This window comes from Rhodamnia argentea, chromosome 8, assembly GCF_020921035.1.
Source record: "Rhodamnia argentea isolate NSW1041297 chromosome 8, ASM2092103v1, whole genome shotgun sequence".
Taxonomy (NCBI): Eukaryota; Viridiplantae; Streptophyta; class Magnoliopsida; order Myrtales; family Myrtaceae; genus Rhodamnia; species Rhodamnia argentea.
The window spans coordinates 4,649,880-4,664,452 of record NC_063157.1 but is presented as its reverse complement, the minus strand read 5'-3'; the positions used below and the strand labels follow the sequence as shown (position 1 = coordinate 4,664,452).

Genomic DNA, 14,573 nt, shown 5'->3' with positions numbered 1-14,573 from the left:
TTTTTCTAGCTTATTTTTTTAGTAATTTAGCTTTTTTTATTTTTCTAATATTACGATGAATTTTTAAAAAAATTTGGCTTTTTCTTTTGCTGATTGGGATCCTCCGATGAGCTACGTGGACGCCACATAGGATTTCCAGCGGTGTTCATTGGAGTTGCATTCAAATAAACGTTTTTCAAAAAATTTGACACTTAAATTATCCAAAAAAAATATTTGCACTAAAGTGAGCGTTGTACACAAATATTAGCACTCCAGGTGTCATTTTGCCCTTTTCTTTTTGTATATCTCTTCGCGCAATCTTGCGATATCCATGGCATTCGATGATGTGTAATCTAAAACTACTATATTGTGTTTTCATTTTTTGCGATATTTATGACCAAAATTTTACTTTGTTCATATTTCATATTTATTTATGTATTCAAATATGAGTTGTGGTAAGTAGATTATGGCAGCAAATTGTAGTCATTAAATGTGAAAATTTATTGCAATCAAGTGAAATCTGTACAAACCCTAAAACCAACTATAAAACGTGTGACATGATATGTTCTATATTCCATATTTTAGGTTTCAAGATATACATAATAGGTTTTAAGTTCAAAAAATGAGCAACTTGTGAGTGAGTTGTGTTAAAGAAATTTCACATCGAAGAATTAAAGTGGTGTAGATCGGTTAATATATACACGTTGGTTCATAAATCATTAGCTTAAGTTTTTGAGCAAACATGGGTTTGAATGGATATATTAATGGGGCTCGGACTTGGGCTCTCTCTTGGTGATCTCCTCGGGCGAGGCTTCTGCTGTGCACTTCCATCAAATGGTATCAGAGCCGATAGTTCAGGTTTTAGGCTTGCCCGATGTTAGGCAAACTTCATGATGGATATATTAACATGTTTAGACTTAGGCTTTCTCTTGATAATTTTCCCAGGCGAATGTATCGATAGGTGCGCACTCCCATCGACTTGTTCTTATAGTAGTTCACACGTACGGAAGAACCCAACTCTAGTAATAACACTAAAGTTGTATAAAAGGATTAAGCCGAATTAGATGAACTAACCAACTTTTATTATGAAAAGTGCAGAAATATAAAAAAAGAATTAGGCAAAAGAGTACGTGAAAAAAAAAAATAGCCCTTAAATATTTAGAAAATTAGTTTGTTGGCTATTAAGGATGACTAACGGGAAAGGAAGAACAAATTGCAAAATCTAGCGAGACTGGAAAAAGAGTGAAGCTACGTTAGCCGACGGCTCCAGCGGCGATCGCATTCTCCGTCTTCATCTTCTTCCTGGAGACCCTAGAGAGAGAGAGAGAGAGAGAGTAGCATCGCATCCACGAATTTCTTCGTAAATCAGCTGATCTTCTCGCGCAGTTCTTTGTGTAACGATGGGAGAGGGAAGAGAAGGCGACTGGGAGTGCAGCGGCTGCAACAACAGGAACTACGCCTTCCGGTCGTTCTGCAACCGCTGCAAGCAGCCTCGCCTCCTCGTCGACACCAAGACCCCCGCCGATTCCAAGTGGCTGCCTCGCATCGGCGACTGGATCTGCACCGGTTGGTCTTAATCTTGACTTAATCGATTCTCGTTTTTATCTCTCCCGTGTGCTCGTTGCTTCTTATCTTTCGTCTGGTCAGTCTCGTCGGGAATCGTTTCGAGCGTCGGCGGGTTTTCTCGATGGGTCCCGGGAGGCGGATGAAGCGGTTGGGTTGAGTTTGGATTGATGGTAGCGATACTTCGCTAACGTTTGATGTTTTGTCGGCCTTCTTGAGACTTTGTGAGAATTGCAAGTTTTGCCTTTGTGATAAATGGGAAATGGAATTGGTGGACTCTGGCCCTGGCAATCTGCGAGTAACACATGGGAGATTGATGTAGTAATAACATGGAGTCAACACACGCGTGCTGTTTTCATTTTCTCTCGAAATTGGCCTCTGTTTTGTCAATCTCAATGGCTAGGCATTAGGAGGGGGGTTTAGCGTGCTGTCTTTTACTGCTACTTCCTGTCTTGTCCACCAAGCAGTCTACCTAGTTAGTATGGCTGAGAGTTGGTGTAGATGAAATAGGTCATGAGTTTTAGCGCTCCATTAGTTGCTGAAAGCTTGACCCCCAACTTAAATGTTACTCGTCACTTCAATGTACAGGATCTGTTTTAGATGTCTTGGAGGGCAGTTCTTTGTATGTGATTTGGCTCAGTCAGCACAGCTCATGGTGTTTTCGTGTTTGTGGTTATTCCTAGGAATGATGCCAGGGCTTGTTTAAACCCTGGTTCATGATGTGTGTGCGGCTTTTCTTGTCGGTAACTGTATGAAGCTGATAATTGTTAGAAGGTATTATTATTGCCAATTCGTGTATGAAATGTAATATTCCCTCCTTTAAAGTCAACATTTGTGAGCTTGCTATCATTTAGGTTGAGTTTTTTGCGTTGTTTTGTGTGTGTTCTGGTATGGGATGGACTGGGTGTGCGTATACTTGGCTTCCTTTGCTTCTCCCTGGCTGCATTCTGGGTTGGGTTTGCATGGGAATGGATCAATAGGTTGCACTAACAACAATTATGCATCAAGAGAAAAGTGCAAAAAGTGCGGGCAACCAAAGGAGGTAGCAGCAATGCCAGCAATTGCCGTGCCTGGGGCTTCACTCCCAACTTATTCAAATTATTTTGCCAGGTCCCAAGGAGGACTGGAACAAAATATGAATCTTGGACTTGGATTAATAGGCAGTGGTGCTCTCAAGCAATCACTTCCTTTTAACTCCTCCTGGTCTTTCGGGGAGACTGATAACTATGGAATTCAGGCTTCTGTCTGGTCCTTGGGTGCAAACTCCAATCCTGGACATCCATTTGCAAATCCTATCACTCAGTATCCTTCAGTTCCAAAAGGATGGCGCAGTGGCGATTGGATATGCCACTGTGGCTTTCACAATTACTCATCTCGTTCACAGGTATGGTTATACCATGTAGGTGTTTCCTGAATGTACTCATTTCTTCTGGTTTTGACTGAAGGAAGATCTTTTGGCGGGACAAGTCTGATTTGATCTCAATTTTCTTTGCAGTGTAAAAAGTGTAATGCTTCTATGACACCAGGTACGTTACATTTTGGTTGGCTTTTTTTCGCCCCTATGGTTCTGCTCCTTGATTTGCAATGCTCTGAATTACTCTGTCATTTAGCTACTAATTTTATAAAGTACACGTGGAGATTCCCTTTGGGTGAATTTCATGGTTACTTTTAATTTCCATATGTGGTTTTCTTTTTTCCCTGTAAGTAGTAGTGTTATTTGCCGAATCTTCATCATTTTCTTAGTTTAAATTTCCTCTAATCCCATATCCATGTCTGATATATTGCTGCCCTTTGCTTGGTTTTTGTTGAAAGCCCTTGGAATGAAGCGATTGGCATCTGAAGATCTTGTCCATGGGTGGGATAACAAGAGATTGAATGCAGGAACTGTGAGTTTTTTCCTGATATTAGTCATTTCACAAACATCATCGGTTAGTGTATTCTGATTTTTATTCTTATTTACCTTCTGTGAGGAAGCAGACAACTGGACTCCAGCAATCATATCCAGCATTTGATCAAATGGTTGGAACCAGTTCTGAACCTAGAACTGGAGCATTTTTATCCTTTGGAAGTTCAGTTGTGGCTTCAAATATACAAGTCCAGATTCCACATCAAGCTGCAACACATGCTCTTCTTGGAAAGGGGTAGGTTTTTACTGAGATTGTTAGTGTTGCAGCTTATGTAAATATGTTGATTGAAGTTTGTGCTTTTCATTGTGCTAACCTCTCAAAGTTATGGGTAAATACGACAATGCCTTAGGAGATACTTACCCGAAATGTCTTTTGACTTTTGTACTCAGCAGAGCAAAGCAATGGCGACAAGGTGATTGGATGTGCACAAATTGCAACAACCACAACTATGCATCTCGAGCAGAGTGCAATAGGTTAGTTTCTAATTCAGTCTAAATATTTTGTGGTTGGTATGCCTTGTAAATCTTTTACATGTTTTCAGGTTTCGTCACAAGTTACCGCGTCTTCAATGTCTGCTTGCACCCAAGTCATTCTGTTCTTTTACCCTATTTTGCCATGCATGTAATCCTTTACTTTCTGTTCTAGGATTCCCTAAACATGTTTCCAAGCCTGCTTGTTCTTCTCCATCTGTATAAGCAATTATAATTTGATAGGATATATGCATGTCATTACAATAATAGATGATAATCTGTGTAAGGGCAAGTGCACGGTTAATACTTTTTTGTGGCTACCCAACTGTATGTGTATCTTCCGAATGTTGGCAAGTATGAATTCTTGCTTCGGAAACTGAAACAGGAACAAGGCATCGGACACAGATTTGACATCAAAGAATTTCTAAAAGCACATTTACTTAGCAAACATGTCTCAAGTTGCACATTTGAGTGCAAGAGAATTTCCAGTGGGCTCGTTCCTTCAGTTGTGTCTTTAAGTTGTGAACTGGATATTTGCAATGTTACCAAGTTCAGTGGTTTTATGTAGTTTATTGATAAAGGTTGATTGTGTAATTTGGATATTTTAAGTTTGCAACTTTTATATACATTATATGATGTATATACAAGTTGTTGTAATTTTTCCTTTTCAGACATGATAGAAGCTGCTACATTGTTTCCCGAAATAATATGTTCCCCCACCCTCAATGTCAATCCTTGGTCTGCCACTGTGCTCAAGGTTCGAGGCCAAAGCACAAAAAACTTTTTAAAGCTGAATCAAAGTGAATGGACCCACATTTATGTTTTAAATGCTTCCTCTCCCATGGTAGGGATCAAGAATGCTGTGGGGTATTAAAAACTTAAAAACGTTAACATGTTACTCATAAAAAATGTCAATATGCTGATTTGCTGTTGATATACGAGATTTACTGATTGGTAAGATTGAATTGCTTTAACTTTTCTCTTTTAGCTTTATTCTTTCTGTTCTGGCTGGATGTTCAAGTCTGCATAAGGCCAGTATATCTGATCAAGCTCAACCTAGACCGTTGGTTTTCTTTTTTATTTCTTTATTGCTTTCTTTGTTCCTCTTTTTGGTATTTGTCGACCTTTGCTTCTGGGGAATGATATAGTGGCACAATGGCTACCGTTTCTTTCTTGGACCAGCTCGTCCTGTCTTTAAAAAGTTGATGTTCTGTTTTGAATATTGGTCATTGGCTGACTGTTGGAAGGCTTTGTCTCTCCAGGTGTAAGACGCAAAGAACCGTGCTTTCCCAACCTGTCAATGTCATTTAATTGCAGATTCAGCAAGGGTCCCTGACGATAGGAGATTTTGTATTCGGCGGTGGAGGTTTCTTTGCAATTTTTTTCTCTGTACTGTGCCAAAAGAGAAGTGAAAGATCAAGAAAGGCATGCTTTATTTCTTTTTTATTTAGTTTGCTCCTCATAGAAATTAGCTGGACATTCGATAGATTCCATTTGGACAGACAGCGCCGGTGTAATGCTATTTGCTTGAGGACCGCTTCGGCTTGCCGTAGTGATCTTTTGTCGGGTTTTTCGTTTTTGGTCTTGAAAGATAATTTTTGAATTACAGAACACAGATTGTCTGTCAATGGAATCATGTTATTCGTATCTTCTTTCACTGATGTTTTACGAATGTCCGCTTTCCAGCAATGTGCTAACGGCTGCCTTGGAAGCCATTAACTTTAATGACGTGGCGATCTTCACCGTCCTTGGTGTTGAGTCGAAGGTATCATGCTACTGAACACTCGGCTTTGGAGATATGTGGATGGTTAAACACATAGATGCTCTTTCTTGTGCTCTTGTGAGAATGTTCTGTTTCGATTGCATCCCGACCCGTGGCGTTTCTTCCTCTACGTACCGACATTAATTTTGGTAATGATCGGCATTGATGGCCTAAGCGCAGTTCCTACGTTGAGCTGAGACATCTTTTCTGGTCTCTTTCGATCACTTGAAGGCAACATCTTTTCTGTTCCGCTGCCAGTGCATAAGCAACAGGTATATTGATGATGCCAAACATTGACATGAAGGCAGAAACCTCAGATACAGCGGCGATGATGCTTGTGGAGTTGCTGGGTAGGCGTGAGCTTCCCTGTGAATCGATCAACTAATCTACAATTTTGATGTCCAGTACCAGGAGAGGATCTCATTGCAAGACTAAGCAATGGATGCGCTTTATTTTAAGATAATTCCAATTCGAGGCATTGACAACTCATACCGAGCCGCCAAGTACCATATAACGTACGGTCCTATCTATTTATATTGTTACTCAAAATTGCCCGACCTGACTTCTTCTGTTTTTTCTGCCAAAGTCATCTGGTCAAATTCCCAGCCCTAAATTTATTGTTCTTTAACTGATTTAGTCATTTCAACGGAAAAAAAAAAAAATCTTTTCAATCATAACCTTTTAATTTTGTGAATAAAATCTTAAATTTTTTCACTTTGTTGATGTGGATAATTTTTAATAATATTATATTATTTTTTTCAAAATTTATTATGTTTTTTTGTATGTTTATTTTATTTTCTTTGTTTTTTTTTAAGTGGCCGGCGAGGGCAGCCCTTGCCAGCCACTTCAGAAAAAAAAAAGCAAAGAAAAGGAAAAAATAAGAAAAAAAAATTAAGATAATACTAAAATACTATTTAAAATTATCTATGTCAGCGTCAATCATATCATGGAGCATGGTCGGTGTTCACATCGGTTATTTTTTGCCAAAATTGATCAGATGAACTTAATTGGAAAAACGTAAAAAGATTTATGACTCGATTGACAAAAAGTTGACAGAAGTGCAATAAATTTATGACTTTTTGAACAATTTTTCCATATCACTTCCCTTGATCTCATCCAATTCCAACCATCCTCACCCAACTCTTTCCTTTAGTGAACACAAAGTTAGTTGAGTGATATTTCATGCAAAGGAGCGGAAGCAAGAACTCAATCAGAAACAATTATGCTATCCCACACGGGCTCACCGGCCACTCAAGGGATCGCCTGTTAGTTTCCGGATCTTGCTCTTGGAACTAATCCTTTAAGACATCAATTTCCGATCCACAGGATCCACTATCCATTACCACCATAGATTTATCCCGATCAAATATTGGATAGATCCAAGACTCACTTGCGAAGTTAATCAACAAGTGGAGAGAGGCCCCGCCGGACTCTACACGTGCTTTAACCCAATACTAGATCTAATAAACTTTCCGGATGATTACAGGATTTGTGGCAAGTGGAGAGCATACTGAACCAACCATTGTAATAGAGAAGTAGAGACATTTTAGCACGTAAGTATCCGCTCGAAGAGAAAGAGGAGTGTTTTAGAAACTCATTAGAAGCAAACACTTACTTGGATTTCACAAAGGAAGCCAAGTCTTGGCCGATACAAGAGGTAAACATGCCTTATATAGGCGAAAACACAAAGGAGTCCTCATAAGTGAGGTCCGACAATCACCCAACCAATATTGACTTCTGAGGAAGCCATTATTGCAACTAAGCACACAAACAAACAAACTCTGCAGCCACTCTTGACTCTTTTTACAAAGTGGAGCAGGTGAGCAGATAAATACACGACTACACGACTCTTCGGGCTTCTGCTATCCGATGAAGCACATGGCCTTGTCTGGTGGAGCAGGTGGTGTCAGATGGAGGGAGTTGATGGATCCGATGGAGCAGGTGGCATTATCGTCTCTCGTCTGGGGTCGGGATGATAATTGGCGTCGTCCGAGTCGAGCCGCCTGGTCCATCATAGTCGAGGGGCCGTCTTTCGACTTCGTAGGCTCGCAATAATCGCTCTTTTTCATAGTCCGAGATGATCCCGGTCTAAGTGCGGATCATGTGGAACGCCCGAGGTGCTTCGGATGAGGAAGGGACGTCGGCATGACGGGTTGTGGGTAATCGTATGGATCTTGTGACAATTTGTCCGCCCCATGGATCAAAGGACCGAGTATCTGTGTCCATGGAAGAGCTTGGTTGATTGCTGTTGTACTCTTGGAGTGCTTCGAATACATGAGGATGGGTCCTGGGTGTATCCCAAGAGTAACTCGCCGAGCCGTAAGGCCATATCTCGGGTGGTATAACCTTATTCTCTTGACAGAGTATTCGCTGGAGTTCTCTGTATTCATGAGGGATGTCAAATACAGTTCTGGAGTACGTCTTGTGAATCTTGAAGACTTGATCTTGGAGTACAGGCTTGAAGGAGGTAGTGCCTGTTTTCGCAGCATTGGATCTTTTGTCTCCCGAGGGTCCAATGAATGACCAGGGATGATGAAAGAGGAGAACCGTGTATCTGCAAGGTTACGGTCGACCAACTTGTCTTTGAAGAATGAACAAGTGTTTCCATGCTTGAAGGGGTTGGAACCAAGTGAGAATATCAAGGAAGAACTTCTGGGGATGGTCCCGATAATTTCCAAAAAGGGAATCAGACAAAACCTTAATGATTTCGTCTAAAGGGAACTCTATGGCAACTTGGTAGAGGTGAAACATAAACCAAAACATCCATTTTAAATCGGAAGGGAAAGGGATGGTAGAAGACCATCTTAATGGATGTATGAACGGATAATCACAATTGAGACCTGGTTTGAGGAATAATCCACCATAATCTTTAAAGATGACATAATGGTAATTCCAAAATAATCTGTGAAAATTATCGGAGAGGGAATTCTGTTTGAGGAGTGGAGGGATATCGGGTGGATACGGGTGTGATGGCCACCGGTGTTCACGCATATTCTGGGTTTTGAAGGATCCTGAAAACTCTTTTCGAATGAACATGTTGATGGATTCGAAAGGTTCTTTTGGCCTAGAAAAGAAATCAGCCAAAATATTTTTCTTTCCGTAAATGTGTTTTGAATCGAAAGAGTATTTAGAAAACCATTACGCCCAACGCAAGAGTTGAGGATGAGGAACTTGCTTTTGCTTGAATTTGAGCATCTGGGGAAAAGAGGACATGTCCATTTCGACTAAAAAATGATGACCAATGAGATGAAATTCAAATTTTTTGATTCCATTTTTTACCGCAAGAATTTCTTTGAAAGTGGAGTGATAATGCATTTCTGCCGTCGAAAACTTTCCACTTTTGTATGCACAGATTCTTCGCTTACCTTTAATTTCTTCAAGGAGGATAGCTGCCCAGTGCTTGTCACCGGCATCCGTCTGAAGAATTCCGGTTCCAGTGGAAGGGATCCGGAGAGGGGGCAAATTTTGCAGTATTTCTTTTAAGGTCTTAATGGAAGTGGTTTGCTTTTGTGACCAAGGAGGAGGATTCTTTTTCAACATCTTTTGCAGAGGAGAAAGGATCCGAGAAATTTTTGGGATGAAATCTCTGAGATAATTGACAATTCCTAAAAAGGATTGGATCCGGTGGACCGAGAGGTTTTCATCTGGGAATTTCTGGAGATCTTCTGCAATGTGTGGTCCTGGGCAATAGGTTCCATTTTTCAAACGCATGCCGAGAAATTCAATTTCTCGTTGAGCTATGATCATCTTCTTTTGTGACAGCATGATGCCATGAGTATGCACAATTTCGGAAATTGTCGAAGGAGTTTTGCATGAGAATGTTCATCATGGGAAAACAGGAGAATATCATCAATGTAGATCCGGGCATTAGCAAGGATAGGTTGGAAAATTTTGCACATCGCCTTTTGGAATAGGGACGGAGCAGTTTTAAGTCCAAAGGGAAGGACTCTCCATTGGAAGTGTTGGTTAGGGATGCAGAAACCGGTTTTGAATCTGTCCGAGGGATGAATTCCTAATTGCCGAAGCCCTGCCTTAAGATCGAATTTGGAATAGATCTTGGCCTGAGCAAGGCTGGAGAACAAAGAGTTCTTATGGGGCAATGGGAATTTGTCATCTTGGATGAACAGATTGAGAGGCTGGTAATTTATGACTAACCGTAGCTTTCCACGATTTTGCTCTGCTCTTTTGTTGACATAGAAGGCCTCACATGCCCAAGGGGAGTCAGAGGGCTCAATGAGTCCTTGAGAAAGAAGCCGAGCACATTCTGCTTGTGCTTGAGCAAGGTGATCCGGGTTCATACCCGAATGACTTGCCTTGGTGGGATTGATTTCTCCATTTTTCTTGAAGGGAATTTTGACAAAAAAGTCAGAATTTTGCCAAAGAGGGTTGGAGCAAATCCGGGCAAACCGCTGGTGAGATTCTGAACAATGAGAAATGAGAGATTGATAAATGGGATCAAGGATTTCTGGTTGGATGAGAAAGAGTCTCCGGATTTCAACAAACTCTTGGAACTTCTTTTGAAACTTTAACCCCTTAGGGTTTATCTTGAGTTGTGGGAGCTTAGAAAGAATATCCCAACCAATGATGAGATCCTTGTCATGAGATGGACATCCAAGGATTTGGGTGGTGATTTCACAACCAGGGAGAATATGGATGGTGAGGGGTTTACTACGCAGTTTGGTAGTAAAAGTTTCTCCCGAGGCCGCTTGGAAATATCTGGTATATGGTGTCCAAGATTCTTCTGGAAGGATTTTGGTATCTAGCGGGGATGCAAATGCGCCAGTATCAATGAGGGCAATGACTTGGATGGATTTGGTGTTGTCTGGAAGGTGGAGCTGGACTGGAAAATGTGGGGGATGGAATGTTGGGGAGTGGATTCTGAAAGAATCAGCAAGAGGAAAGAAGGAGAGAATATCTCCCGGGGCTGAGTCTGAATCAGAAGAGTAAGTTTCGATGGCACACAAAGTGTTTGGAGACGGCTCTTCTTCAATGGAGAAGATGGATTCAACGTCTTCATCACCGAGAGAGATCCCAGTGTTTTGAGAGATCTTCCGGATCATGTAACCGCCCTGTTTTTTTGCTTGGGGGCATTTCTTTGCAAAATGACCTTTCTTGTTGCAAATATAACATCCGTCAGACTTGGGTTTCTTGCGGTGCTTTGCGTAACGACCGCGTGATTTCTTTCTGAGGAATTTCCACTTGCTTCTGCGAGGCTTCGCAAATGAAAACTTCTTGAAATGAACTTTCTTCTTGTGACCCGAGCAAGACGGATCATTACGGTCTCCGGTGCATTTGATCTTCCATTCTGGCCTTTCACGCTTCTTGTCATACTTGCGGTTTTCTTTTAAGAACTGGTCGAACTGTCTTTTTCTTCTGCATTTTTCTTCAATGGCAATATGAACAGCTTGCTGTATTTCTCCGAGTGTGGATTCAAGGAGAGGCCTTTGAAGATGTTTATCAACTTCATCTCGCAATCTCTTTAGGAATGGAGGCTAAAAAGATTGGTTTAAGATTGATGTCCGCTCTCGAGATGATAAAAGAGTCGAATCATCTCTTTGAAATGTCTATCAAGATCCTTTCGAGAAGTGGAGCAGCATTTTCGTTCAAAGAACTCTTTTCGCTTGAGTTCTCTTTCACCGGTGGGTTGACCAACAAAATACGGGTGAATGACTCCGCATAGCCCGATTAAAGTTCATCGGGAGAAAAGCAATTTGGTCTTGTTCGAGATGGAGATCCACCGATCTTTCGGGGTTCCAATGAACTTGCTAGTGAATTCTAAGAGAACTTCATAAGTGCTTTGTTCAACTAGATTTCTGGCAACAAGCCATGTATGGAACTCCTGGATTTTCATGGGCCAACGATGGTAAGGAACATCATCAAGAGTAAAGTACGTGCTTGATGAGGAATGGGCTGGACGAGATGATGGACTTGGATCTGAAGGGGTTTTAAGATTGACAAATTCCACTTCTTCATCTTCTTCTTTTGGGATCGCCACGACCATCATAATGGCTGGGATTTGGTCGTCTGAAATGTGTTCAGAATCATTTTCGGATTCTCAAGAAGGAGATGTTTCTGATGGTGGTGCAGATGATGTTGAAGAAGAATCATCTTGCTCAGTGGCTTGAATTGTGGAAATGGATGGAATTTGTTTCCTCAAAAAACTTTCAATGGGATTAGAAATCATGAATGAAGGTAGCTTCTGTGAAGGGGAATGTGGAGGTGAGTCGGGAGGTTCTCGCGGTGCTGTGGGGGGAATTGGAAAAGTAGGAACCGATGATGATGTGTCGGAGAATTTTGTTCTTTCGGCATCAGCTTCAGCCTTCTTGATTGCTTTGAGACGAGCTCGAAGAGCGAGTACGTTTATACCCGAATCTGAAGGTACTGTCTCAAGAACTTCTTGGAAAGGGGTCGAAGAAGTTTGGCTAGAAGCTTGGAACGAACGAGTAGTAGGACGTGTATGGGAGGGAAATGGAGAAATAGGGGAAGTAAATGAGGAGAAAGGTGGTTGATACTCAAGTTGAGCTTTCTGATTTTCAAGAATGAGGATCTGTCTCTTCACCTTCTCTATTTGAGGAGTCCGGTCTTCTAAGTAATGGTGATGGAGCCGTTGATTTTCCATCATGTAGACTCTCTTCCGGAAATCCGCAAGCATCTTGCAGATGTGTGTAGAAGCTTGATCAACTCGATCTACTTGAGTAGAAACTTTCTCAAGAGCCACGTTTTGGGCTAAGGCATTTTCTATCCGCCAATTGAGAACAGTTTCAGTCGGAGCTGGACCTTTCTTTTTCCCATGTGGGTCAATCTCGGTTAGTGCAGGTATCTTAGGAGCATGATAATACTGCTGCTGAGGGTCAGAGAATTTTCCGAGTGGTGGAAAATTTAAAGTGGATGAGTGAGATTCATCTCTGGGCCGAAGTGGAGGAAAATCGCCAAGTTGAAACATACGGATGCTTGGAAGTGGTTCGGGGATGGGAGCATATGTGTATGGTTTTGGGAGATCAATGGAGCAAGACGGATTTTTCTTGATCCATTTTTGGATGGGTTTATAAAAGGGACTGGTAACGGGTTTCTGAGGCGGTGTTGGTGGATATTTTGGGGGGTCTGGTTTACAAGAGGATGGAGAAGGAATTTGAAGTACGGGAGGGGCACCATACTGAACAAGGTATTGCCAATTTCCGCCGTCTTCGCCAAGAGGACCTACGGTGGGATCACCGTCAAGGTACCGTTGATACAAGGGATCTTTTTTCTTTTTCTTTCTTTTTGAAATGGGCCCGTTGTCTTCTTCAACAGGAGAAGTACAAGAAGGACAGGAACATTCTGGATCCCAAAAGCAATGACCTGAAGAATCCTTAAAGGCATGAATCGGTTGCCCATCGGAACCAAAAGATCGGACGAATTTCTTTGGATCCGGGTCTTCCATACTAACTGTTTCGGATGGACATGGGGTGAAACAGAGAATAGTAGGGAAAGAAGGAAAAAGGGACGAGGAGTCCTCCTTTTCTTTTGCAAACTTGATGGTCACAGTACCATCTTTCTTTTTTGTGAACCGAGGTTCAGCTGACCGAACCGGCCTTGTATTCTCGTGAAGTTTTTCATAATTGGTGACCCAAACTATCGGGAGAAGTTTGATGAGTCAGTTCTCCCGGGTATTTGCCCGGGAACATGAACACAGGATGTCCGGGTCATGGTCTATTGAGATGATGAGGGCATCATCCGAGGTGGGATGGTTAAGATCAATGGCATGATTCTCGACCCCGTAGACCATCCGATAATGGAGTGTAGCAACCAAAGAATTAGGAGTCCGGGGAGCTCCAGTAATTTGCGCTTGAACCTTTAAGGGCGACGGTAGTCCCGGGTGCGCTAGCGCCATGTTGAAATTTGGAAACAAAGTAACAAAGATCGTCCCAGCATTTAAAGTAGTCTGGATTGTGCCAATACGGGCATGCTGGTAGTCTAAGAACCGTGTATCCAAGAGAGCAATTCTGGCTACAACGGGTAGGCCTTTACGGCCATGAAAGGAAAGAGCAAGTCCGATGGCTCCAAAATGAAGATGGGTTGAATTTGGAGTGTAACAAACTGTTCTTGTTGTGTAGCTAGAATATGATGTTGGTCAAACTTGGAAGATCGAACATACTCCTTGACAGAGCGGGGAGTGTGTCGGATAAGATGTTTGATGGAGCGAATTGGAGAAAAAGAGGTGGGTTTGGCAAAGGCTGAATATGGGTTGATGAGAGGAAGATGTGTTTCAGAGATCTTGTCGTTTTCAGAAAAGGCTACCTCATAGAGATAGTCTATTTTAGATGCAGTGGATTTTCGTAACTCCGGGGGTGATGCAAGAGAGAGAGGAGATTGATGCTGTATGGGAGTGAGCATGTTTTCTTCTTATTTATTTATACAATTTTGATGGAGATCTTAATTTATAGAACTTTACTGATAGACTAAAGTTACTTCGGCATTACAGGTTAACTCTCTCTAGTCTCTACCACACAATTATGTACCTTGTGGAATCGATTACACTTATTTCCTGCATTTTGTGATTAAGATGAAATTACCTAGCATGGCTAAGAGCAATTAAGAAGATCGAATATTCAAATTTTGCTCATTTTTCTCTGACTTAAGGCCTCAAATTTTGATTTCAAAAAAATAAAATTGTTCATGGCTACTTCCCATCGACTGAATAGGAAATCTTCTACGAAGTCGGGCACTAACAGAACGTGGAATTTAAGGACTTACTTGTAAACTTTTTTAACCATTCGGATTTATTTCGAAACCCAACCTAAATTTCAGGGCTTTTTCTCGAAATATTCTCGTCAGATTTTCCTTTCCCTATTTGAGATAGCAGAATAACAAATCCAACAATAATTAAGAGGAAAGAGAACGAATAGAATTCTG

At 41.5% G+C, this 14,573-nt stretch overlaps 1 protein-coding gene across 4 annotated transcripts; it reads left to right on the top strand.

The window, feature by feature from the left end:
- The first annotated feature begins 1,376 nt into the window (after positions 1–1,376).
- On the top strand, positions 1,377–5,568 carry LOC115741280. Of its 4 annotated transcripts, none has more exons than XM_030675108.2 (7): positions 1,377–1,545; positions 2,523–2,926; positions 3,038–3,068; positions 3,355–3,428; positions 3,520–3,683; positions 3,842–3,922; positions 5,182–5,568. In XM_030675108.2, the coding sequence occupies exons 1-7, from the start codon at positions 1,380–1,382 to the stop codon at positions 5,228–5,230; spliced, it is 969 nt and encodes a 322-aa protein (XP_030530968.1). In that variant the 5' UTR covers positions 1,377–1,379; the 3' UTR covers positions 5,231–5,568. The 4 variants fall into 4 exon arrangements, with proteins under 4 accessions (XP_030530968.1, XP_048139330.1, XP_030530967.1 ...); XM_048283373.1 differs by having other exon boundaries at positions 3,839–3,922; XM_030675107.2 differs by having other exon boundaries at positions 3,517–3,683.
- Positions 5,569–14,573: the final 9,005 nt, after the last annotated feature.